Below are 27,910 nucleotides of genomic sequence, written 5' to 3'. Positions count from 1 at the left end.
ATTCAGCTACACAGATACTTAATCAAGCAGCTAGAACATGCATATTTTAATCCAGACCTTTTCAGAAGACTTTAAGTCAGCTTTGCCACTAGAGAGAGTAATTTCTAGCCTTAGTCAGCAAAATCTTGGTAATGTACAACTCAAATCCTTTCTGTGGCTTTTTTTTCAATTACTGTTCCTGCAAATATATGCATATATATATATTAGACTTACATGAACTGCAAGGACTAGAATGCATTGAGGTACTTCTGGAGAAAGTCTTGAAAACCAGTGGAGATGGTTCAGTCAAAACCAAGTTATAGTATCCCAAATTTATTATTATTTTTTAAGGAAAACCAGGAAGGTGGGGGGGGTATTTATTTTCTGTCCTGCTTACCTTATCTTTCCATGAACCTGGATGCACTCAGACAAATGTACTGCTGATTATAGTCAGGCTCAACAGACATTTCTGTGGATTTTTCTGTAAGATAATGAACAAAGCCATGTTACATTGGGCAACATGACTTTTTGGGTAAGGCACTTTAAAAAGTAAAAATGAGAAATACAGCCAATGACTCAGCATAATTAAGAATCTCTTGGACCTATTACACTAAGGCATAGGTTAAACAAAGTAGGAAATCTACACCACTTTTACAAGCAGGACTGCAGTCTTCTCATGCCTTTTGGAGGCAGACCTAAGGGACGAAGTGAGCTCTGGTTGTCTGCGCAGTGTGAGAAGAATCTGGCTAAAATTTTCAGGCCTCAGGTTAAGAAAGATGACCAGCTATATAGCAGGCCAGGGAGATTAATTTCCTACAGTATAAATAGAAATTGTATTATCATAATCATAAAGCATATGGGTTACTCATCTAATGACATAAAAGTCATTTGGGGAAGAGAGGGGGGTAAAAAAAATTCCCAGCAGCCTGCTAAGACTGTATCAGCATTTACGTTGCTGTGCAGGCTACTTATTGCCTAAGAAAAGATAAGAGAAACTCAGTCAGTCCTGAACTCTGTTGAACATTTTTAGCATATTTCTCACCTAAGACAATTTCCAGAGTAGCAGCCTTTAAGTCCCCTGACACACGCATTTATCCAGGGTTGAGTGATATGGGCAGCACCCCAGGCACCTTTCTGTGCCTTACCTCCCCAACATTCAGCAGGTCAGCCTCTAAAAGAAGAAAATACTGCTGTTATCACTCTGCTTCTCTTAAGATAAGCACTGCAGCTTTGGAGAAGGGATTTGCACTCAATTGAATGTTCTTGAAGACTGCAAAACTTGTTTTACATATAAGAGTTTGGGGAACAGCCAGCAAGAACTAATAATACTGAGAGGGATAGATGGCATTTGCTTTGTTCACTTTAGCACTCAGAGCATTTTAAACTTATGAGCTTCCATTAACTGTGTGGTACATGGACCGGCAGGGAGAGCTACTTAGGACACGTGTATGGAAGTTGTTTTAAGTTGCCTCCTGCTGGGTTCCAGGCAGAGACCGCCGCTGGAAAAGGCAGGTCTCAGTAGACAACATGGAGTTTTCTGATATCAAATGACCCTGAGCAGGTGATAATACTGCTGCCTTGGGCTCCAGACACAATTAATGCCATATCCCAGAGCATACACATCTTAATTTGGCCTTGTCTCAGGGCTCCAGATATCTCCTCGAGCTGTAGAGGGTAGTACAAGTAATGTGAGTACAAGGGGCATTGGAGAGTGCTTGTTGCCACCATTCCTGGCAGCCTTCACTTCATCAGGACTCATGGAGCTGTGCCTTACATTACAGCACACCTGAGCTGACTTTAATACCACCTCTATCTGCTCAAATGTGGCCCTCATACAGTACATTTAGGTGGGATTTGGACTTGTAAGAGCAGCCCTGCTAGTGCAGTAAGAGCACTGCTAAGAGCTCTTTTTTTTTAATTCCACTCCTACTGATGAAGAGTTGAACTGCAGCAGGGATGTACAAGTCCTCCCCATTTTGATTCAAATGCTCTCTGCTTTAGATCCTAATGCCTCCAAGGTATGACAAGTGTTGAGAGAAACATGAAATAGAAAAACTGTAAACTCAGGCATGTACAGGATATAGAGAGAACTTCAACATAAATACAAAAAAACCCTCTGCTTGACAGCTGGTACTAATGTGTGGAATTTTGAAAGCCTATATTATAATTCCTTGCAAATGCATAGCTTGAATAGTTAATTAATATAGGATTTAATTAAGGACAAATAAAAACCAAGCCCAAAGCCCCATATCTTGATGCTGGCAGTGCAGCATACTATGATGTCATGGTAGTTACAGGTGTACAGCTCCTGCATACTGCAAATACTTAAGATGCTAGATGGAAATTATCTTGAATTCAAGTTCCATGAAGTATGCTTGAGAAAGCAGAGAGGTTCAGGACTTAAATAAATGCTTTAGTTCACTATTACCTCTGCAATCTGATTTAGGCAGGTTCAATTTTTATCTAAACAAGCACTAAGTTATACAAGTGAGTTTCTTTGCTGTGCCAGCTCACCATCCAGGTTGAAAAAGGGCTGAAGTAATTTTAAAATTTCTTCCAGCTTGGGTAGGTCTAGTAACCTGATTTCTTAGCTAATTTTAAGAAGCTGAAAGTCACCCTCCTGCCTTCTCTCCCTCTCTGGCCTCTTTCTCCACCACCCATTCCATCAGCAATCATACAAACATGCTCTTCGTCTCTCATGGTTAGCAGCAGACTCCTAACAGATTTTTTTTCCAAATCTATGGGTTTTTACCCCCAGGCCTCCTGGCCCACTTTGCCACCTGCCTGTGATCCAGTGTCCAGGCTGGAGGAGGGGGTGGAGCTGCCCTGATGAGCAGCCTCTGGGTGGGGTAGGGCAGCGCAGGGCGGGGTGGGGAGGTGGGGCTGCTAAGGGGCTGCCTTCGCTTTGCAGCTAAATCCCTGTGCTAACCCAAATATCACTGCTGTAACATTTGGTTCGGCAAACCTGAACTCAGTCTCCTGACCTACTTAGGCAAACTGCAACGATGCCTTTTCTCTCTGAGCTATTTCAACTTGGGTAATAATAAAGGAACATAAGGATGATGGTGACGACTGTGTTGCTTTCTTGCGGATCATTCTTACTAAGTTCCTGAAAGCACAGAGTTACACATGAAATTATAGATTGCAAAAGACACTTCCATATATTCAGTACATTTTCTAGTCACTGAAAATTGTTCTTTATAGTAGTTTATCTCAGGAATTGTCTGCTACTCTATTATTCATGGAATTCTGAATGAAATGATTACTAAGAAAAAAATATCAAATACCAGGCTTATGTCACTATTTGTAAAATAAGTTTATCTCCCAGCATCTCCTTCTCTTTCAGCACCTCTCCCCATTTTCTCCTTCTCTTCAAAAAAGTAGCAAGTGAAGGCACTGGTAAATATATCTTCCCCAGTCTTCACACTCAGAGCAGTAAAATTCCATCAAACAAACATTTATTTTGCTTGACCAGTTCTAACAACTGGAGAAATATCCTATTTTACAAAACTAGGATTGTTTTAGCTCTACAATGATCTTCAGAACTGAAAAGTAAATAGTGCATGCCTGCTAACTGTCCTGTTCCTGCCAGATAGGGCTGCTGGCCCTGACAGCAGCAGGGTTTTCTTTTTTGTTTTGTTTTTTTTCAAGGCTAATGTCTACAGTATTTATGTATATTTGTGCAAAAGAATGTCTTTTCTGAATAATCTGTATACACAGATATGCAAAGTTGGTGGCAGCATTATTCAGTGCTGACACTTTGCAGAGTTATCAGTAAGCACAACTATGCATTACCATGAGAACTCCCAGGGCATGACAAAGCCCTGTAGCTATCTCAGAATCTCAGGTTTTGTTTAATAATATGCATGTATTTTTAGTGCTTCTGCCTAAAAGGCGCAACACAGTCCCCACTGAATTTGCAGATTCCCCTGAAACAGCAAGGGCAAAACATTGGTTCTGGTGTGAATATCAGTAAAGGTTAAAGCTGCCTTCTTGGTCCACCAGCACCACTGGTTCAGAAGTCCATACAGGTGACAGAACTCAGAAAATAATTGCTGTCTACTGCCAGTTTGGAAGTACAATGAGTAACATCCATGGGCAAGATCTTTAGCGTAAATCTACAGAGTTTCAGTAGATTCAGTTTGTGCCAAATAAAAATTGTGCCTTTTCAGTCCACATAGCACTGGAGAAAAAGCATTATTTAAGTAGTAAATGCAAAGAATAACAAAACTGCTTCGCTTTGCTTGTTTCTATCATATATGATTTATACTGTACACGTACCTGCTGTGTAAATTTTTCTGCACTGCATATTTGTTAATCTGTTATGTATGGCATTAGTAATACAGTACAGAATTACTTTTTTATGCAAATATAGGAAAGGTATCCTTAGTATAACTAAATTTCTGGTTGTTGGAAATACTACATCTGGCAAGATATGACATTGCAATAGTCTCTTTCATTTCCCTAGTAAGCAATCGTAATTTTATTTATCAGGACACTCGGGGATTAAAATTGCCATATAAAAGTGCAATTCTTCTGGGAATGCATTGCACAATTGTGATTTTCATTATTTTCCTGTAAATGTATAGAAAAAAACCAAAGCCCAAAAATCACAACAATTTTTCTCTCAAAAGCAATTGCATTATTTCCAGGTCACAGCCAGGGCTCACAGGTTCTGACCACAATTCTGCCACTAGCTCTCTTTCTAGGCATGGGCAAGTCATGAATGTGTCTCTTTCCCTATTGAGAAAAATGGGCTTAACAACTGTCTGCTACACAGACATAATAAAATGAAGTATTTGCTCTGCACTTTGAGATTCCCAAGTGAAAAAAATACATGACAGAGAAGGATAAAAGAACCACCATTCACATACATGGCAAACTGTTCTAAACTAAAAAAGGAATATTTCCTTGCCTTCCAGAGAGAGAGAAGATTGAAGGTCCCTTTGACTCTTACTAGCACTGAATGTTGCCCAGTTCGTTCAGAGGATCTTGTTTTAGTATTTATAATGTTAATGTAGTTACGTATAAACTGTACACGTAGTTGTGCCTCTTCCCCAGACAAGTGTGTTTCTTTTCTTCAGACGTGATTCCCAACAGGTTGAGCAGAGAGAAAAAAATTATGCATAAATGAGTACTTCTCACAACAATGCTAAAGTTTTAGGAATCAAGATTTAGCTCCTTATGTTTTTAATGAATACCACTTTAGCATAAGCCCAATAATCTGTAAGCTAAACGTGTTATCTCAAACAGTTCCATTTTTTTCCCCTCCAGACGTTTCCGCAGACAAGATGTTCGACATGGAAATGCAGCGCAGCAGTGCTTTGGCCAGCAGTTCATTGGTAATCTACTCACACGTTTACAAATTGCTAGCAAATGCCTGGAGCAGAGAACACAGGTTTCGCCAAGAGTATGAACCAGACCATGATCTCACCTGAGTTTTTTTACTGGCATATTCCTATAATAAGCTATAAGAGTCATGGGGATGAGCCCATGTCATCCAGGTCTAAGAATGACTTTGTTTCCATGGCAGGTCAGGTGCATCCCATAGCGTTCATGTAGTCCTACAGCCCTGTCATTTAGACTAGGATGTGGCTAATGCATTTCAAGGGCTTTCAACAGAAATGCAAGTGGAAAGATGGGGCAGGGATAAGAAACAACAGGGCTGCATCCTGAAATTAATATGAAATACTGCCAGGACACTCAGCCAGAATTGAAGGAGCTCCATAGCACAGACATGGGTAATGACAAGTCAGAACACAAAGTTGTATTTATGATCAAGATTTCTCCTTGTCATGGTTTAAGCCCAGCCAGCAACTAGGCACCACGCAGCCGCTCGCTCGCTCCTCCCCACTCCCAGTGGGATGGGGAGGAGAATCGAAAAAAAGAAGTAAAACTTGTGGGTTGAGATAAGAACAGTTTAATATCTAAAGCAAAATAAAATATAAGAAGAACAATAATAATAAACATAGAATAATAATAATAATAATAATAGTAATGAAGAAGAATATAACAAAAAAAAAGAGAGAAAAATAAAACCCAAGAAAAGACAAGTGATGCACAATGCAATTGCTCACCACCCACTGATCGATGCCTGAGCAGCGATCCACCCCTCCAGGCCAACTCCCCCAGTTTATATAGTGGGCATGACATTCTATGGTATGGAATACCCTTTTGCTAGTTGAGGCCAGCTGTCCTGGCCATGCTCCCTCCCAGCTCCCTGTGCACCTGCTTGCTGGCAGAGCATGGGAAACTGGAAAATCCTTAACTTCGGGTAAGCGCTACTTAGCAACAACTAAAACACCAGTGTGTTATCAACATTATTAAAAAGACTTTCTCTCTCCATTTTTTGTTATATTTTGTTATATTGATATTTCACCCTCTTTTTTATTATATTCTTTTCCATTACTACTATTGTTATTATATTTTTATTATTATTATATTTTATTTTATTTTAGATATTAAACCGTTCTTGCCTCAACCCACGAGTTTTACTTTTTTTCCCGATTCTCTCCCCCATCCCACTGGGAGGGGGGAGGAGTGAGTGAGCGGCTGCGTGGTGCTTAGTTGCTGGCTGGGGTAAAACCACGACAGTCCTAAAAAAAAAGATAGATTATTGTGTCTAATGGTGTTGTCCAAACCTTGGAAAGTTATGTTTCAAACATTGGTATTGGTAATGGTAAAACAGACAGAAAACAGTTTCCTGGACATCCTCAGTATTTTTCAGAATAACAATAAACAGAAGAAAAAAAAACAAATATAAAAGTTCCTTTTAGATAGATAGCCAGAGAAAAGATATTTTAGATATTAAATATTAGATAGATAGATATTTTACCAGAGAAGGCTTCATTAAAATTGAAGCCCATTGGAGGATATAGTAGATTTTGGAAAAGTATATTCCAATATGAAATACTAAAAATACAGAAAGTTTGAAATACAGCAGAGCAGTCACAATGATATCAAACCCTGTATTTTTTAGGGTATAAAACTGGTTGGTCTCAAGAATATTTCTCACTAGTATGGAATAAGATGATTTCATTAATGCGGTGATTGGTCTCCTCCAGTGTAACATCTAGTTTATCTTCCTCCAGATGTTTTGTTGGATGGAAAAGCAGAATTGAGTTTTGATTAATTTAATTCACCTTGGTTTTATTAGCACCCTTGGGCCAAAACTATACATTCATTTTACATGTTTGTAACATGGATATGTATAATATTGGTTATGGTATTTATGGTTTTTAAGTGTTTCATTCTGCATAATGCTATGTGCTCTCATTTTTATGCCTAAAAATATTTAATTATTTATTATATTTAGGCATGTATTGAATCCTCCTGTTTCACTGAGTGAAAATGAAATAGATGAACTATTCATAAGAACCAGGCACAAGCAATTAGCAGTATGAAAGGCTGAGATCTGTTTTTCTGTGTGTAATCCTAGCTGAATCATGGCAGAATTTGGTCCATTTATGTTATGGCCAGATCCTGCGAGAGTCTGAGATGATGGGAAAATTCACTTCCCAGGTCAGACCTTCACCAGATGCTGCTTTTAAGTCACTATCTGGTTAGATCTGAACTAAACTTCACTTTTAAAAGTAAATATACCTGAATATGGAGTGTAATAAGTATTGGCAGTAACACGTATTTTTAAACATTTGTTTTCCTTCCAGGTGAAGTCCTGGAGAAGACTGAGGAGCGACTTGTTTATGGAATAGAGTACAACAGCACCCTTCTGGAGTGCACCCCTCGGACCTTACAAGCAAAAGTAATCTGGTTTGTCCAGCGAGCACATGAAACTAAGAAGGAGGAGGTAAATATTCTTATATATTAACTTTTTAACTAAAAGAGCCTGCTGTTAGGAATATTACATCTTCACTGAAAGGCCTGTCATCAGTTGCTGAAATGTACATGGATGTCAGGGAAAATCATTATGTTCATCTGCTCTCTTGAATTAATAGACCTGAGAATTTCATCTGGTGTTTACATTCAGCATCTTGAACACAGATGTTAGAAATGTAGTGAAACTTGATTTAAGATCTCAAAACAAAAGAAAACCCACCACTTCTCTTGGTATGTTATTGCAGAGGTGAAATGTGTACATATTACTCCCAAAGCTAGTCTAGCTTAACATCTATTAATTCTTGCTGCCTCACCCATTACATTACAGAACCTTCTGAAAATGGGTGTTGACGGAGTCTCTCTCTCTTTTACATATATTTCCCTGTTACAAAAATGCTTCTTAAGTGTTGCTATGTTTATTCCTCAATACCTCTCTGATACAAATCAGTGTAGCTATCCCCTCTTAGTGTGTGGAAGGACATGGGGAGAAAAGCCTCAGACTACCAGAGGAAAAGGATGATTGTCTTACTGCCTAGCAGCTAGGCTCTGCTGCAGACGTGAGAGCCCAGCTTAGCCATAGACATCTGAAGATCTCTGGAGTGGGACTCATCTGATGGAAAATGTGGACATTTATAGTAGAGATCTACCTAGGAGCTAGTCAGTGTAGGCTGCCTTTAAAGTCAGCCTAGATGGTGTTGCAATTATAGCATGAGGTATCACCTCATGCTAAACTAGACAGTTTCATTTGGTCAGGTAAAAAATGACTAGTAAACCACCGAATACAAAAATAACCAAGGATGCCACACTCTGCTTTAAACATGTAAAATTAATCAAGATGAATGCACATTTTTGCCTGAAGTTTTGTCCAAGTCCCAAATCTCTGCATGGTTTTTCACACTTGGTATTTCCTCATGTACTTAGCTGGAAGATCCCTGTCTATGCATAATCATTCTTACAATCAAACTATTAATCAGGTCTTTCACAGAAGGTAGTGAACTGTGAGGTGGGGAGGATGTTCTACTATATAAACATCCCATTAGACCCAGTAACTCAGATACTGGTCACCAGGAGTATAAATCTGAACAGACTCTAAACTTCCAGTATGTCTTTATACTACCAGGATGAATTTGGTTTAAAGTTTCCCCCTGAAAGTTATTCAATTTTTCATGAATAATTATATAGTCATTAGAAAAACACAAATAAAAGCAGAGAGAAGTAGAATCATAGAGTCATAGAATCACAGAAAGGTTTGGGTTGGAAGGGATCAACGGAATGGAGTATTCCATTCTCCTGAGCACTTCTGATGGCTGGATTAGACAGCACAGTGCTCCCTGCTTGCTAGCATCCATGATTGCCTTGTAGTTGATAATGGAGCTTTCGGGAGCTGTAGGGGGAACTCAAATACCGACTCAGAACTGAGGCTTTAAGATCGCAATGGTCCTGCAGTTAGGTATACAAATACCTATGTGTGTGACCTCAAGAACATTTGTCAGTGTATGAGAGAATTCACAGTGACAGTTACAGCACGTCATCTAGCAAATGCCCATTGGTTTTCCATCCAGTAGTTTATTTGCATGTTTCAACCTTATTTCCCTCTGTGATTTAGCCACAAGTGACTAACCCATGCTGGGAAAATGGGAAACTATCTGCTCTGCTATCTCTTCTTCCATGCTTGCCAAGATTCTCTAGACCACTTTCTTTTCACAGCTCAATCTCTTCTTTACTTCAAGTAAATATTTTTGTAACTTAAAAACTCTGAATTAAAGGATCATAGATCTCTAATCTTCCTCTCAAAATTTAATATTATATTCACGAAAGTACAGTTCAGAAGTAATTGCACTGATTTAATGTAATAGTAAAGGTCTGTGCTCTATAACTGCATCAATTTGTTTTTCAGGTGAAGACAGATGATAGAATAATCAAAATGGACCTTGGCCTCTTATTCCTGAAGCTGCATCGGTTGGATGCAGGGACCTATTTTTGTCAGACGGTGGAACACAGCATTGTTCACACTGTCAGGAAAATCACCCTGGAAATAGTCGAGGAAGAACGTGTAGACGAAATGTTCAATAAAGACTATGAGGAGGAGATACCTCACAAAATGCCATGCCCAATGCAGAGCAGTATACCTCAGGCATCAAAGCCATGGTACAAGGAGTTTCTTCAACTAATAGGTTACAGCAACTTCCAGAGGGTGGAAGAATACTGTGAAAAAGTGTGGTGTACAGATAAGAAGAGAAAAAAGCTGAAAATGTCTCCATCCAAGTGGAAATATGCCAACCCTCAGGAGAAGAAAGCAAGGATCAGGCCAGAGCATTACCGGTTGCCCAGGAACATAGCTGACTCTTGATGGACAAAATCCATCCAGTGTTTCTGGGCGAAATTTTATTTGGACTTAAGTAAGAGGGAGAAATCAGTCTTGGTTTTGGTAAATGACACAGGTTTATATATATAAAATATCAGGACTGAAAACAAAAATGTTATGGTAAGTTATACTGTACACTCATGATGACTGTTCAGAAGCATTTTAAACAAAATCTTCTTAACTATCTGATTGTAAGTAGGTCAATGCAATCAGAGTTTTGCATTAGGGAGGACGTGACAATCTTCAGACTTTGAGTGCTTGAATCAGTTTCCTGTGTGGACCATGCTTGCGCTGTATATTGTTGTACATGATGGCATATTTAACAAATTCAAATAGCTAAGCATTCACAAGTGGGTGAAAAATATAACACATACCTTTTCTTTGTTTCACAAATTTCTCATGCTTCTGAAAGTGGCACATCTTAAGATCTTTCCTTTTGATTGTGACCTGTCTGAGTTTATCACTGAGAACAAAGAGTCTTGTTAATACAGTGTACTGCTATTTCTAAGGATAGTGAAGGGAAATGCTATTTACTTCCCACCATTTGTTGTCTTATCAGTCATTTATGAAGCGCAGTGTGCTCTCACAGCTAAATAATATTGCATAGTAACTTGATGTAAGTCAAATGCATGCTGAGAACACAAACAGAATGAAATTCTTCAACTTATCTATATAAAAACTTGGAATAATGGTTTAGATAGAAAACGAGTCTATCTTGTCTGTAGTAATGGACATTGCCTTAGTAATGAGATGAATTAAGGGAGTGCCCTCTTGTGGCAAAACAAAGCAAAATCCGACACGATCATCTATTTTCTGAAGAAATGTGTATAGTGAAGAAATATTACCCAGATCCACAGCTGGTTTGTTTTCAGCACACCCTTCTAGTCTCCATGTGCTAAATCCACAGATTTAGAAGGCAGTGTTGGAAGTCATTTATACTGGAAAGAAAACATTTAAAGTAATGCTTTATGTTGTTAATGTGCTTTTGAGGTAAAATGCAGTCATAAAAAGTTAAGATGTAGATTAAAAACAAGAACAGCATTATGCAGCTGTTTTTCTATAGTTTCAGGGTCTGCTCCAGGTAAGTCTTTTCCTGATATGTGATAACTGGTCAAAAGGGCTGCTTTGCTGCTCTTGTGAGTGATACCAGGAGAGGAGATCAAAGAACGAAGTCACTTACAATCTAGGTCTTTCAAGACTTACTTAAAAAAAAAAAAAAGAAAAAATATCTTTCTTTAAGTACAAGAAACCAGATGCAGAAAATGCAGAAGAAAACAGCATTTCACTACTTGAGAAATTTGATATTACAATATGAATTGATTTTTTTTTAATTGGAAATTAAAAAAAAAAAAAAGATAGGGAAGTTATAAACACAAATGAGTCACAAATGAGTTAACTCCTTAAATAAGAACATGATGCCAATAGGGGAAATAGCCAAGCAGATACAGATTTTGATGCCACCAAGAAAATATACAAGGGATTCACCAGCCACAGAGGTTCATGCTGAGCTTCAACTTCTAATCAGGAAACAGAATTTAGACTTAGTGGGAATTAACAGCCTGGATAACAGAGATTTTTCTAGGTTTGCTGTGTTAACAAATGCAGCAATCGATGCTAACCCAGTGTTTTCCAAACAGGCTGTGCATGAGAGAAGGCTCTTGCAGTTGCTGGCAGGACCAGCGAGCTTTGCTGTGCTCCTCTGGGGACAGCGAGTGTCCCACTGTTTGCTAGGAGCCCGTGGGCACACTGTCAGCAACCGGAGTATGAGGAAAACAGGGTTTCACCTTCTGTCAGCAGGTAAATCTTTCCATCAGCCAGTTGTGTTAAGGAAATCAATTTATCTGAGGGTTTGCACTTCGTTTAGCTAGAATGCCTGTCTAAGATGGGACTGGACACTGTGCACAGCCTTGCATGGATTCATGCAGTTGCTAACTTTGATCTGATACAGGAGACTGGATAAATTCACTTTCCTGTGACAGTTTAATAGAACTTAGCTGCAGTTAGGATCCTCTGTTTGTTTACAGTTATATGGAAAGTGCCAGCACTGAAGGCTGTGGCAGAGAGAACATACACAGAACAAGCATCGCTGATTTATATTTAATCCCCTATACAATCCTCGCTGGCATCCTTGATGGAAAACTGTTAAGATCTTAAAACACCACTGAAATCCTTTTCTGATGAATTATGGAGTCCACTTCTTTTCAACAGTAATAGGAGTTACGTTTTACTTTTTCTGATTCATTTGCTAGTATCTAATGCTAAATGTACCATTAATGGACTATTAGAAAGGAATAACAGCATCTCAGCCTGATAGAGCAAATATAACTTTGTATCTCATTCTCTGAGATTTCAGGTGGAAATCATGTGATATGCAAATCAGGATTCCTGATTTAATATGAGAGTGTATTTTTAGCTCCCCATCCCTTTCGTGGTTACATGTGGAGAATTGCATTAAATTTTTATTTACCTTTTAAAATTTAAATTTCTAGCTCACATCTTGCTACTTGCATGGTTGCAATGCCTGTGAGAATTCAGAACTACAAGGTCTTGTTCAAAGAGTGCTATGACATCTATGGAAGTAGAGAAAGAGTGACAATGTATTTTGGAAGGATACGCACAAATGTGCTCGTACACAGACAATGTTATTTAAAATGCTTCTTTGTATATTTGGGGGACATTGTCTGCTTCTTTTCATTATGAGTTTGATGTATTTTGTATGTGCATGAAGTGGTCAAATTACAAATATAATTAAGAACCTTATCTGGCTGAAATCATCTGTATTATTTCTCATTATTTATTTTCACCAGACAATATGATTATGTGCAGATCACTAGTCACACGTTGGTATTTACAGATGCCCTTCACTGTGCGTTTTATGAGCAAAGATCTCATATCAGGAGAGAGGGGTGTTAGTATATGGTTGCCAAGTGGGAAACTGTGGCACAGGGTAATGAGTAGATTTAGTCTGTTAATGTCAGGTAGATTTGGGAAAGCTATGATTAGAGCAGCATCTGCTGCATGAATGTATTCTGAGTGGAACATGGCCACTTAAACCTAGAAAATCCTAACTGATGGAAATTCATGAGAAACAAGAATTTGGATAAGGCTTTGAACTCTGCCCTTCTTCCTGATGTGGGACAAGCCAGATCGCTTGGACTAAATACTTACTTGCTTTGCTCTTGCTCTTTTGTTGTCACTGAGATTATTGTCACCTTGTACAAACTACTATACTCTCAGATTCTGTTGGGACATCAAGCCAGGAGAGTGCTAGCCTGCTGTGAAATTTCTGGCTTGTATATCTCAAAATAGGCTTTTAGGATCTACACAACTTTTCTGTAGCATGAAACAGATCTGTTTATGTAGGCAAGAGAGAAAAATAATTGCCCTATGTCCAGGTACCTGAATAGCAGAGTTGACAGTCATATTTGAAGAAGTGCTTGAATTAACATAACTAACATAGCTTATAGAGTTTCTCTTTTTCTTTTATTTTCTTTTTATTTGGGGGGGTGGGGGGTGGGTGGGGGGTGTCAATTTTCTTTTCCCCTAAGAAACCAGTCAGTCAGTTTCCCTTTTTGAAAAGTCCATTAATCTTCTTAGTCTACCTTGGAGCAGTGAAGCTGGAGTTATTTATACAACTTTATGTCTCTGGGTCCAGAAGGCACAAATGCCTCTGAAAGCTGCACTGTCCAGATAAGGGGCACTGAAAGTGAGCTTTTCTACATCTGTAACCTAGCAGGATGTCTGCAATTCCTATCAGCCCTGAAATCCTGTTCAGTTCACCAAATTACCACTTGTAAAGGAGAATTCATGTCCAGTTAACGTGAGTATTTATCATAAATGAAATAATGACTGATAAGTCTTGCCTTTGGGTGATACTTCTTTTCTCCACTAGTAATAAGCGATTTTTTTTTTAATTTTAATTTTTTGAGGAAATAAGTTATCCGGCTAGCACTATAAACAGAAAAATGGCAGAGCTAGCAATGTCAAGTAAAGCTACTAGTCGCTATGAGTTAATCAACATTTTACAGTGATGCACACATTTCTGAACAAATTTACCAAACATCAAAATAATCCATCACTGTAATCCCATTTTGCAAAACAACTTTGTCCCTTTGAGATATGATTCTCATGTCATGTTGAACCAGGAAATATACTGTTAAGCCTTTGCGCACATATGCTCATAATTTGCTGAAGTGAGAGGTGCAGGACCAAGCATAGTTGAACGTAGTTGGAGCATGGGACCCTTAGCTGCCCAGTTCTTAGATTTCTTGAGATTCTTATCCATATCTAGAAAGAGCAGATTTAATTGCAGGAGGAGAAGTTTGGATCCATGAATGGTTGGTGAGTCACAGATCCTATTGCAGAACATCTGTGGGCTAAAGAGCCATTGTGAATAACTTGTTTCAGTAGACTTCCCCAATCACAATGCTTGGCAAACTCCATTGAAACAAAATATCTCTTTACTTGCAATGTCAGATAATTCAACTGCAGAATTTCATGCCTTTGAGAGTGGTTTTGCACATCTTTGAAAAGCTGCATTTGAAAAAGTACAGTCTAGGATACCATTTAATGCGGGTGCATTTGTGCATAAATTACGAACTCTCAGAATATCTTTAGTCAGTTTGAAATTTAGCGTATCCAACAAAATCACACATATGGCCCGTGATGATTTTCTCTCACTCTGAAGAATCACACTTACCCAGTGTCCTCAACGTGGATTTCAAGCATGTCTGTGAAGACACAAAATAATGTCAATCATCATCATAAGCCACAACAGCTGTAATTCACTGTCTTCTCCTCTTCCCAATAATAGGAGATGAAATTTGCAGACCAATGGGCATAATTAATGCACCTTGAGCATTTTCTGCATTTTATTTTGCTAGATGTATTAAAAGGTGCTATTAATAATCAGAATTTGAAGAGTGCACTGTGGACCTTGTCAAAATCAAGGTAATGGAAATACTCCACCTGTAGCTATAACTCAGGCATACAGATCATTAGTATTTAATTTACTGCATTTTTTTCTGCTTAAATGTGTTACTGTATTATTATTTTGCAGTCATTAAAAATAATGAGTATTTGATAGTGCTTTTTATGTTCAAAATTTTTTCAGTTTCACAGCAGCCACCAGAGGGATGAAAATACATTTTAGCATCCCTCATTTTGTTGTTTACAGGAGCAGAAAAGGCCTGTGGCCAGACAAAGCTCCCCCACAACACAATGCAGTGTCGGGCTGCAGCAACATAGAGTAGTGCCAGGTGAGTGGGGAAGTTAAATCAACACGGCGCAATGCCATGCAGAGACCCCAGCTCGTGCTCCAAAAGCAGTGTGTAAGGGCATGTTTGTACTAATGATTTTTTTTCAGGCAGCTTCAGTTTATGGTAGTACAGGCTAACACATCCTGCTCAGTCATTCCTGCTATAGTGTGGAAACTTTTGGAAGAGGCTCAAAGTGAAAAAACAGAGGTGAATAAGTCTATCAAGGAATATAAAGCCTCTTTGTGGTGATGTCCATTCATGGTCTTATCAGACTGAATCCAGGGTACAGTCCATATTAATATTTAAAACACAAAAGCCTGTGGTAGTTCAGGCTTCTTTGGTTTGTTGGCTTGGGGTTTTTTTGAGGGAGGGAGGGAGGTGTTGGGTTTTGTTTGGTTGGTTGGGTTTTTTTTTTTCTTTTTTTCCTTGTAATTGTTGGAGAAAAATAGAAATTCTTAGATTGCAATCTATTAGGTCCTTTTTAGATGTGTTCATTATGATGAGATGATTCATCAGAATAATTCCACTATAATGTTTTAAGGTAATCAGAAAGACCATTTCAAGAGCTATCAATCTAGCTGAAAATATGGTAACTACTGAGCAGCTTTATCTGAGAGAATTAGCAAATAAAGCCAGTAGAGAGGGCAAAGTTGACAACATTCAACAAGAAAATATATATTGAGGAATGGCTTTGGATGGTAAGCAGCAGAAATCCTTAAGTAATGTACTCTCATTTATTCGGAGGTCATGTTTCATCAGAGACTAATTTTAATAAGAAATCATTATTATTTAGATTTGCTTGGAAATTAGGGGAATTAGGTGCTCACTCACTCTTATACCACATTTCTGTGAAAAAAGATATTCATAAACCTGAAGTATGACTTCAGAAGAATACCCGCCTTTTTACCTTCCTGCTTTTTAATCACCTTGAAAAAGAGCAAAGATTTTTTTTTTAACATCTAAAAAATATAGCTTTTTTTTTTTATGTGCACTGACCTTTTAAGAGTGTGCACATGGTAAAAATTAATTTAACCTCCAGAATATAAAATATTGTCTTGGAATTATGAATGTTCCAGCCTAGAACATTACCATTTTTGTTCTGTGCTCTGGCTTTTTGACTGTTTTCCACACTTCCATGCAATTGTTTCGTGAATTTCATTAAATGTTACACCGCGCACAGGGAACTGTGAGCTGGCAGATGAATATTCATCTGTGAGTTATTTATATTGGTGTGGGGTTAGTGTCTATAATGATTTGAGAACTGCTTACCCACAGAAGCTTTTAGAAAAGACCTTGAATTGTGATTTGTTATCATAGTTCCTGTGCCTGGGTGGATTATGAATTGTGGGGAAATTTTCCATTGAAGAGTGAATATGCTCCAGAAAGGCAGAGACATCTTTTTGTTGCTTTAAAAAAAAAAAAATAAATTCAAAATATTTTCCATCCCATCTATCCTTTTCAAAGCACTCAAAATGCTCCAATTAGGAAACCACAGAGGAGAAGAAATAGTCCAAGGATGGCCTTTCTGGGGCTTCCTCGCTGCTTCCTGGCTGGTTAATTTGGTTACCTGTCATGTCTCTGGTGGTGAACGTAGGATCAGCACGAGCAAAAGCCCTTCCCACCCTCTCCTGTAGCTGTCAGCGGGGCTGAAGCTGCCAAGAGGATTGGCACTTCAGCTTGTGCCAGGGAGCATGCCCCAGTAGAGATGACTCTCACACTGGCTGTTTTCAGTGTGTTCAAATGCAGCTCTGCTCTGATCCAGGGGATTGAACAACCCGTGGATGGTGAAGGCTTGTGGGGGACATCGCAAAAGCTATATGGCAAGAGCAAAGGGTGCCAGATTAGAGGACGCATTGGTGGGAGAGGGTTGGATGTAGGATGACTGGTAGGGAAGTGGATCGAAGATATGGGGAACGATTTCTCATTTACAGTGACTGCCTGCGATTCAGTACATTTCATATTGTAAAATGCAGGAGGAAGAGGTGGGAAAAAAAGTATTTGATAGTAACTTCTGTATTTTGAATTTGCCCTCTTGGAAAGCTGGTTTTGCAGAATTAAAAGTAAGCAAATGGCACCATGTTGTCAGCAGATGTCAGAAGCTCCACAGAGCTTTTCATTGCAAAGCAGTCTGCACAGAGGGCCATTATCACTGCAATTACAGAAAGCCCTCAAAAAAAACCCAAAAAACCAAACCCAAACAACTATTAGCCTGATGGGAGCTGAATATGCATGCAGCCTACACTTTCAAATTGTGTTTAGGTCCTATTCTATTTGGGCTATAGGGGAAGTGGGTTTTCTTTCCTCTCACTAGACATAAGGTTATAAAAGACTTTCAAAGGTGGGAAAGCAGAAAAACAGACTGTGATCTCTTTCTGGTCCCATATTCAGTCCATCTCCTACATAAAAATGTGGGGTTTTAAGCCACCTTGAAAAGTGTATCAAATGAAGCAATTAACCTATTTTTGTAACCATAAACAAAAGCCATCTTGTGGGAAATCTCTTCTTACCTGAAACTGAACCTTCCTGTCCTCAGCACAGCAAAAGGCAGTTGTCCCCACACAAGGTCTAGACAGGCAAATAGACCAGGGTCTGATTAATCAAGGACATAGTCAAGGCAGGGATTTATGCAGCACAGATGGTGTGTCTTTCTTTAATGCATACAAAATGTTTACCTTAAGTAAGTAAAACTAACCTGCTGAATTTGCCATCAGTAGATATTTTGTAACAGACTTAAAGAAGTTGCTTCTAGATTGCTTTCTTTGGAGACAAACTATGCTGTTTCTTTCAGTAAGAGTTGATTATCTCCTAACATGACAAGTTTGGGAACACACGAGAAGAGGCATTTGTACCGACTCTAGTCCTAAGAAGGGGGTTACCCCTCATATGTTCACTGTTCTTCTTGTTTTTTTCTGGTGTACCACAGAAGTGCTGCAGGAACAGAAACAAATATCTTATGTTCATCTGCTTTGTGTGACAGATATGAGACTTCACTGTAAGATGCACAATGTAAGGATTATCAAATACATGACAAAACAAACATTTCCAGGGACATATTTCAGGCAATTGAGCCAGGTCCTTGTGGCAAAGCCTTCAAGCTATTCCACAATATTGTGCAAAGTAGCAACTAATTTCCTGCCTCCTCTTTAATGACAGGAGCAGATAGCTACCATGCAGCTCTCCATGCTAAGAAGTCTCTCCATATTTTGATTTACGCTACTCCAAGGATCAGATTTCAGTTCAGAAGAAAACTGATTTTAAATCAGAGGCAGAATCTGATAGAGACTGAACATCTTCACCACTACAAGGAATGCTTTGCTTTCCATTCTACCAGGAATTCTTTGGGACTTTCTACCACAAGCAAATAACATAATCTTATAATTCCCAGGAAAGGTTGGACCAGATGATCTTTCCAGGTCGCCTCCAACCTGGGCTGGTCTGTGATTGTGTGATTCTGTGAACATCACAGTTCAATTAATTGCACCACATTTAGTATGCGTTGAACACAAAGTAAAGGTACTTATGTCTTTCTCTGGCTTCAGATTTGTGTGCTAGTCAATTGTAAAATCTATTACTTGGTCCTCAAAGAGAGATGTCATGCCTCAACAGAAACAGTTATCTTTAAGAGAAAGTACTGGGTGAAAACAACATGTTCTTTAGTGCCTCTTAATACCCAGGTTAAAAACTGAAGAAGGCTTCTCTGCTGTATGTTTTTCATGTGTTTAATAGCTTGTTTCTCCAGTTCCTTGCCTCACTATAGAACTGGGTACTGGTGGGAAAAAAAATGCATACAGATTTACTTGTTGACTGAAGTTCCAATCTTCAAAAAGATGGAGTTAGAAGGAAATATTTCACACAGGTTAGTAACAGCAATGACAGCTGCTGAGAGACCCACATGACCCAGCTATGTCATAGCCATGTATCACTTTCCCACCCCTCTATGTGATTTAATTGGAGAGCTGCTCCTGACTTGTTAGTTCCACTGCTAATTCTTTTGATTTCAGAAGATGTCCAGAATAGAAAAAAAATATGTCCTGGTAGGCCTGAGTCACAATGATGAAAAGCTGGTACTGCTGGTAGCCCTGGCATATGTACATACTACAAGAATTGAAAGCAAGCTCTGTAGCTACTCTAATTATCAGAGCTTGCCGGGCAATAAATACCTGATGGCTCTGCCAAAGAGTAACACGAACAAAGCAGAATTTCATCATTAAAGAAGAACATTACTCTGAGTTCAGCATGCCTGCTGTTTAACATAAAATACAACTAAGTGAAGTTTAACAAATGGATAAAATGGAAATATGATGATCAAATTAGCTGATGCCCATGTGGTATGCTGAAGGCTCAGTTTTCATGCGAGGGATCAGAAAGAAATTTATTCCCATGCAACTCTGATCCAGGCTTAACCCTGTCCTGCTTGTCTTCATTTTTTTCCCCACCCAGAATGCGATTATTTCTGCTTTTCATCATTATATGATCTGAAATTAAAATGAAAAGCTTTATGGACTTCATAAAGTCCATAATTCCCTGAGTAATCCAGTGGCCTTCTACGATGGAGTGACTTGTTGGTGGATAAGGGAAGAGCAACTGATGTCATCAATCTTGACTCCTGTAAGGCCTTTGACAAGATCCCACACAACATCCTTATTGCTAAATGGGAGAGATATGGGTTTGATGGATGGACTATTTGATGGACAAGGAACTGGCTGGATGGCTGTACGCAGAGAGTTTCAGTCAATGGCTCAGTGTCCAAATGGAGATCAGTAACAAGTGGTCCCCCTCAAGGGACTGGGTCTGGTACTTTTCAATACCATTATTAATGACAGTGCGACTGAGTGCACCCTCAGCATGTGGGTGACACCAAACTGAGTAGTGCAGTTGATACGCTAGAGGGGAAGGGATACCATCCAGAGGGACCTTGACAGGCTGCAGGAGTGGGCCCAAGCAAACCTCATGAAGATCAGCAAGGCCAAGTGGAAGATCATGCACCTGGGTCAGGGCAATCACCAGTATCAGTACAGACTGGGGGATGAATGGATTGAGAGCAGCCCTGAAGAGAAGGGCTTGGGGATACTGGCGATGAAAAATTGCATGAGAGCCAGCCATGTCCATTTGTAGCCCAGAAAGCCAATCGTATCCTGGGCTGCATAGCAAGAAGCATGGGCAGCAGGCTGAGGGAGGGGATTCTCCCCCTCTACTCTGCTCTCAGGAAAACCCACCTGCAGTACTGCCTCCAGCTCTGGGGTCCCCAGTACAAGACGGACATGGACCTATTAGAGTGGAACTAGAGGAGGGCCATGAAAATGACCAGAGGTGTGGAACACCTCTCCTATGAAGAAATGCTGAGATAGTTGGGGTTGTTCAGCCTGGAGAAGAGAAGGATCCAGGGAGACCTTATTGTGGCCTTTCAATCTATAAAAACGGCTCATAAGAAAGATGGAGAAAGACTTTTTACCAGGGTTTGTAAAGCCACGACAAAGGATAATGATTTTAAACTGAAAGAGGGTAGATTTAGACTGGATATAAGGAAGAAATTCTTTTTTTGGTGAGACACTGGAACAGGTTGCCCAGAGAAGTTGTGGCTGCCCCATCATTGGTAGTATTCAAGGTCAGGCTGGACGGGGCTCTGAGCAACCTGATCTAGTTGAAGATGTCCCTGCTCATTGTAGGGAGGTTGGCCTAGATGACTTTTAAAGGTCCCTTCCAACCCAAACCATTCTATGATTCTATGATTAGTAGTCCTACTGTATGTGTAAGCCACATATATGGGTTGTGTTCATAACAAAGATCATATGAATCTGCTTCAGATCGTATGAGCTGAAGCTGTTAGAGTTAGAGATTGCCTATCCAGTTCTAACCAAGGTACAGTCAAAAGTTGTAATTATACATATATGAACTCCCAGGGAACTGCTGAATTAACTGATAATTACCATACATGGTACCATAACCTTGCCTGTAGACATCTTCTGCTATATCTATTAGTACTTTGACATTTTCATACTCATTTCATTTCTGTTTATATCATCAGTTTTAAACACTTTAAAGCTATCTGCAAAACTAGTCTGCAATTTGGGTTTTCAGAGTGAAAGCCTGCATTCTGTTCCCAGAAAATGAGGATTTTACACTAGGAGTTTTCTGCTTAGAATCTTCTATCTCTGCTATGACTGTATTCTCAAATCTCTTATTATCTCCATGAGGCTTTTCTTGCATCAGCAGTCTCTTGGGTTCCTCTTATTTCTCCAGTGAAGATTTTTTTTTAATTATTGTATTTAAAAATGTCATTTAGATGCAAACACCATACTAGCCACTTCACAGAAATCAGCTACAGACTTTCTTCTTAGCAGAGAGTGACTCTTCTTCAGATCAGGGATTTAGCTTGAGGAACTTGAAACCAATCTTTTAGCACACTTGGCATGGTTAGTATTCTTAAAAGAGAAATCAGCAAAAAGAGAAATCAGCAGTTGATTAGATTTACACAGCAATGTGTCTGGACATGTACAAACACAAACTGTGAACCAGTTTTGGAAAAACTCATTGTGGATTCTGAAAGCTAGCTCATACGCCTAAGTCGTCATCTTTATTAAATGATAGTGCATGCTAATAGGTTGCATGCATACATCATTTGATATTTAACTAGATTGCAGGGTTAAAAAAAAATTAAATATTTATAGAACTATACAGAAGAGGAATGTGGACAAACACATTCAGAGAGAATTTTTTTACTGTACAGTTTCTTCAGAGTCTCATTTCTGAATCACAGCTTAATTCCTTTGGATATACCTGAGTTAACCAGTGAAGATGCAATTATGTTGCCCAGCAAATAAGTACCATATGTCCTACTTCCTGAAAAGAACTAAGAATGTCACTTTTTCTATGTGACATTGCAGACCAGGACAGCTGTAATGCATAACACACTTGTACCAGCTACACACATCAGAAAGAGGGGGCAAGCGAGCGGCATAATTTATCAAGTGTGCTATTTTAACTAGGAATTTAGTTTTGTCCCAGTTCCACTCCATAACCATGTTCATAGCTTGAGTAATTTTAGCCTTCCAACTACACTAGCACTGGCCCCTCATTACTTCCCATATGTACCCCTCTCAGCTGTATCTGAACAAGGGTTTGTGGGGTTAATAAGGGGAATCAGAGCAGGGAATTCAACAACTAATACAACTGGGAAGGAGGCACAGAAGGGGCAAAGGACATCAGGAACAGAAAAAAAACAGGATGGACAGTTCATGTGTAAGCTGGATCTGCTGTTGCAAAAAGCATCCATGACCATTTTACATATTCAATTGCGTCAAAATAAACTTATTTTTTAAAAACTCCTAAATTTCTTTGAGAGCTATGTTTTCCGCAATTATTTCAATTATTTCCATGTGTTACCCTCTTTTCATGAGTTAGGGACATATCTGAGGCTTTGTAGTCACAAACATGTGCAATGTACATACAAAATACACCTCCTAGCAAATAGTGGTGTGGAATATATATGAGGTTTGCATAAATGTAAACACTTCATAAAAACTAAAGTAGTGGGGAACCCATTCATTCTGGTCCTTATTCTGACAACCAGAACCTATGTGGTGTTCCCTCCAGTACAAACTAAGCCTAAGAAATTATAACTTCTCTAAATAAGTAGAAGCATCTGACACTTGGTTGAACTGGCCTGGCTGCTCTTATTGGTGCATTAACTGGGCAAAGTAAATAGCTTCATTGAGAGATGCAAAAACTCCAACACCTGGGTAACGCTAAGTCCAGAAACTGAGAATTCAGAAAACCTTCTGACATATGACTCTTTTACACTCTATTTGTATAGCTAAAACGTAACAAACCTAAATAAGAATCAGATTGCAAAGCTTTCAAATAACATTTTGTCTTAAAAATACTTAAAGACCTAAAGATGTTGCATGAAAACTTGTATTTGTATCTGTCAGGAATACATGAAATTTATGAGCAATTAAACACAAAGGAATGCCTTTCCAGCTTAGACTGGAAGTAGAAGATGACACAGGACTGAAATGTTCAGAACTAGAACTTTATACAGATATTTTTAAAATATAACATGCCACAAATCTAGGCTCAGTAAACAGGGTACAGCTCTACCCTTACCTCACCAGCTGAAAATCCACAAAATGGGACACTTGGTCTGCCAGTTTCCATCTCCTATTACCAAACAAAGTTCAAAGTCCTCTGGTCTGGTTCTTACACAGCCTTCTCCAAAATCTTTTACCTCTGACAAGTGGTCTGCAGCCATCTCATCTTCCCCGTGAAATAATTTATTGTCTTACAGTTATTTACAATCTGTTGCTAGGGCATGAAAAATGGTACTTGCAGCTGACAAACTCCAGGAACAGCTGGAATCCATAAGTGATTTCATGTTAAGTACTGTTTACTCTCACAACCAACTCAAATGTGTACATGCAGTTATGTTTTGCAGTGCTTAAAATGTGAGCATGAATTGTGGGAATGTACACAAGGCCCCAGCTGGTATTCATATGAAAAGGGAGAAAAGTGAAATAAATGTGCCAAAGAACAAGTTACCTATGTTCCTGCTGCCTCTATCAGATCTGTGTTTGAGAGGCTCAAGATTAAGAAAAGACAGGATGGAGAGCTGGTATATAAGTTGCAAAATATATACATGGGTGAATTCTGATTGTAGAGTCCACTGAACGCAACACAGCCCTAAGATAGTAAAGCAGCCTTTTAAAGAGTGCTATGGAGGAGCCAGTGGTCAGTGGTTCATGAGGACACCAACAAGGCATGTAGCAGTGGGAGAGAGGGTTCTGATGGCAATTGTAGACTTTTGGCTAGAGGCTTTGGATCAGAGCTTCTTGGACAGTGGTCTCCGAAATATCTCTAGTTCTAAGCACAGGGATATACAGACAGGCAGGCAGAAAGACAGAATCCACTCACATAAAGTGAAAGTTCTTCAAGAAATTTGGAATCTGAAGGAAAAAGTGTTGTCTGGCACTTTTTTTTTTTTTTTAAAAAATTTTAAAACTGAACATCAGTAAGGAAAAAAAAAGGAAAAAAAAAGAAAAAAAAAATCTGACATCATTTATTCCTTAAGAGGATTCTTAGAAAAAAGGATATAACAGTGGCAAACAGAATTTAGGCAAGAGGGGAAGTAAATGCTAAACATATAAAATTCAGTTCAATGGGAAAATAAAAATAATCAGGTAGATTTATATCTGTAAATATCTGTACTGATACTTTTACATGAATTTACTTTTTATATAATACTTCTATGTAACTATGCTTTTACAAAATTCTGGAAGATAAAAGACCCAGTTTTGAATAATACATATTTATGATAAATAATATATATTTATAAGACATAAATATATATTTAATGTGCTGGTTGGAAACTTGATAGAAAGAAAATAATGACCATACTGTCTATTATTATAGTCCAATTACTTAGGAATGAGAGAGTATATTGCACGTGCGAAAGGGAGGGAGGTTTATGTAAAAAAAATTAGAGTGAAGTAAGCCATCTCTGTCACATTATGTCACATAATCTTCATAGATTGAAATTCCTGGTTGAATTAGAAATAAAGTAATAGCAGAGTTATGCATAGGCCAAATTATAAAAGGAGGACTATGCTCTGAAAATGATGAAAAACATTACAAAAATTATGAAGAAAACAAAAAATAGCATAAATCTTCTGTTAAACCTCCAAAATCAAAGTGAACATGTGGAACATGGCATATAAGCTACACTTTAAAACACCTTTGATAACTATTTGTTGAATTACTTAGTGCATTCACAAAAGAACAACTGACTTTTACATCAATAGCATCCCGATTCAGGACAGAAGACTGAAGTGGCAATAATGTATTCAGCAAGTTCATAGTTGAGTAATGGGAGCCATACAGCAGTAGAAATCTTGACATCCTTGTGGAGGATACACCTTCTTTAAAAGGGGAATCTGTACACACAGGATGAAGAAAGTTAGAACAAAATAAAAAGAGCTGCTGACAGGGTAAAATGCTTCCAAGCAAAGATTGGTTAAAATTGTCTTATTAGATGCTTCACTTTAAAAATATACCACTAATCAGAAGGAATGAAGCAAAGTGTATGAGGAACACACACACACACACACACACAAAAACAGCCATCATGGCTAAACAGCAAAGAAAATAAGTATTAGAAACAAAAAGTCATCCTTTCAAAAAGGGAGGCTTTGTAAAACAAAAGCACAGAATAGGATAAAATGTCAGGTTAAATATAAAACTGCTATGAGATAAGCTAGAATAGAAGAAAAAAAAAGGAAAAATATTTTAATGAGAAACTTGCTACAGGCATGAAAACTAATAACAAAAATTTTCAAATACATCAGAAGAAGGAAACCTGTTAGAGATTTCACATGGCTGATAGATGATAACTGTAAAAGAAGCATTCAAGGAGGATAAGGAAAACAGCTAAATCAAATTTATTTTATATGCTGTTCACTAAAAAGGGGTTAGACAGTCTCCTAAACAATTTCATACATATTCTTCATAGGATGAGCTGAAGAACTGTCTAGAATAGAATAGAATAGAATAATTTCAGTTGAAAAGGACCTACAATGATCATTTAGTCCAACTGCCTGACCACTTTAGGGCTGACCAAAAGTTAAAGCATCGTGTTAAGGGCATTGTCCAAATGCCTCAAACACTGACAAGCTTGGGGCATCGACCACCTCTCTAGGAAGCCTGTTCCAGTGTTTGACCACCATCTTGGTAAAGAAATGCTTCCTAATGTCCAGTCTGAACCTCCCCTGATGCAGTTTTGAACCATTCCCAAGCATCCTATCCCTGGATACCAGGGGGAAGAGATCAGCACCTCCCTCTCCACTTCCCTTTTTTGGAGATTTTGGAAGAAATGAGTACAAGGAAGAATAACAATTTTCCAGGATTGGATGGCATTCATCCAAAAATCCTGAAGAGACACAAATATAAAACTGATCAACTGCCACCTGTGGTGTGCAATTTGCTCCTTGAATCTGCATCTGTATCTTAGGAAAGCAAAGAAGTAATCCAGTGTTTATGAAACCAGCCTTATTTTTAAGAAGGGCTGTACAATTCTGCATAGTCTATTTGGAAAGAATTTTTATATAGTGAAGAGTATACAAGATGTACCAAACATTATCTTTAATTTGAATAAAAGAAAGAATCTGGTTTAATCTCTACAGTTCACAATTTGAGTTTTCAAAACTGTCAGTGGTTAAATTCAATACTATCATAAATGGAATGACGGACCAAAAATTGTCTTGGGAAGTAGCAATGGCCATGCAAGCTCAAAGCACCTGTCCATCAATGAAAGAATATAATAGCTCCCTAGCAACAGGTATTGCTTGGTAAAAAAAGGAGGTACAAAAAAAGAAATCCACTTATTTCCCATCTTCTCTAAGTTCAAATTTTTTTAATGCTCTGAAATACAAAACTTTATCCCTCTCTTTAAACTGCAAAGTTACCAGAAGTCAAAATTTCATGTACTGGGCAAAGAAGAATCTTTTGCCTTTCAGTACAGTACTCCAAGCAAATGGATGTTGGGAAGATGAAGTATGGAAAATGAAGTCTGTACTCTTATATTTTTTACCTAAATTGGGGGATTTAAAACTAGTTAGTAACCATAATGTGAAAGAATAAACTCTTGAGTTATTAGCACTAGAGCAGACAGAACTATGAAAGAGGAAAGGAAGGGACTTTTAAATTCATGCTATAACCATCACCTTAACAATTTTTCAGAAGTGAGTTGAAGAACAGCTGCCATAAAATGATGCCATAGACTTTTCCTCTTCTACTTGGCCTAAGGAATATCACAGAGATCAAAGGAAGAGAAATATGTAACACGGACATTATATATAAGTAACAGTTTGAAGAAGATTATTCAAGGAAAACTTATATACAGAGACTTATATTTGTATATGTATAGATACATAAATAAATATATAAATATAGTTTTATATATAGTTATATCAAATATATGAATATATGCATATATTTCTAGAGAGGGGTCCTAATAAATCCCCACAATGTATCTGAAGAAAGCCGGTAATTTTTATGGATAACTCCAGAATATGCATTATTCTTATCAGCCATTAAACAAAAAGCAAACCAATGAACAAAACTGTCAGTAGTTTAAATTAATCTGCATGTGAAAAACATATATTAGGTTGTATCTTCTGTGCTGAGGATAGTTCCTTAATATGAAAATCATGACTATGATAAATGGCATTTTTTTTTTTTTTAATTAAAAAACCCCCAACACCCTGTGCATTGAAAGTTATAAATGGCAAATAAAATTTTGGGTTACTTTATTGTCTATACTCCATTCCAAAATTTTCAAAAATATCTTGGAAGTTGCTGCTCCAAAGAAGGAGGCTTCATTGTGATCAATGCCCTGACAGTCTTTTTGTTTTTTTAAATCTGCTGTCAAATACCAAAAGGAAGAAAGAACCCTAGAAGCTTGGTAACTAACTAGTGAAAT

The 27,910-nt window shown here is 38.3% G+C and overlaps 1 protein-coding gene across 1 annotated transcript in view; it reads left to right on the top strand.

Moving 5' to 3' along the window:
- Positions 1-10,416, top strand: part of SEMA3E (sema domain, immunoglobulin domain (Ig), short basic domain, secreted, (semaphorin) 3E) — a 145,878-nt gene extending 135,462 nt beyond the window's left edge. Inside the window, exons 15-17 of the mRNA XM_010580945.1 lie at positions 5,254-5,321; positions 7,647-7,786; positions 9,713-10,416. Of these exons, the coding sequence (XP_010579247.1) occupies positions 5,254-5,321; positions 7,647-7,786; positions 9,713-10,165 (661 nt within the window). The 3' untranslated portion in view covers positions 10,166-10,416. The remainder of the gene's footprint in view (positions 1-5,253; positions 5,322-7,646; positions 7,787-9,712) is intronic.
- The last annotated feature ends 17,494 nt before the right edge of the window (positions 10,417-27,910 follow it).

This window comes from Haliaeetus leucocephalus, unplaced genomic scaffold (genome assembly GCF_000737465.1).
Source record: "Haliaeetus leucocephalus isolate CR32 unplaced genomic scaffold, Haliaeetus_leucocephalus-4.0 Scaffold751, whole genome shotgun sequence".
Classification (NCBI taxonomy): domain Eukaryota; kingdom Metazoa; phylum Chordata; class Aves; order Accipitriformes; family Accipitridae; genus Haliaeetus; species Haliaeetus leucocephalus.
Note: the sequence above shows the minus strand (reverse complement) of the source record. Positions and strands in the feature narration are given on the sequence as shown.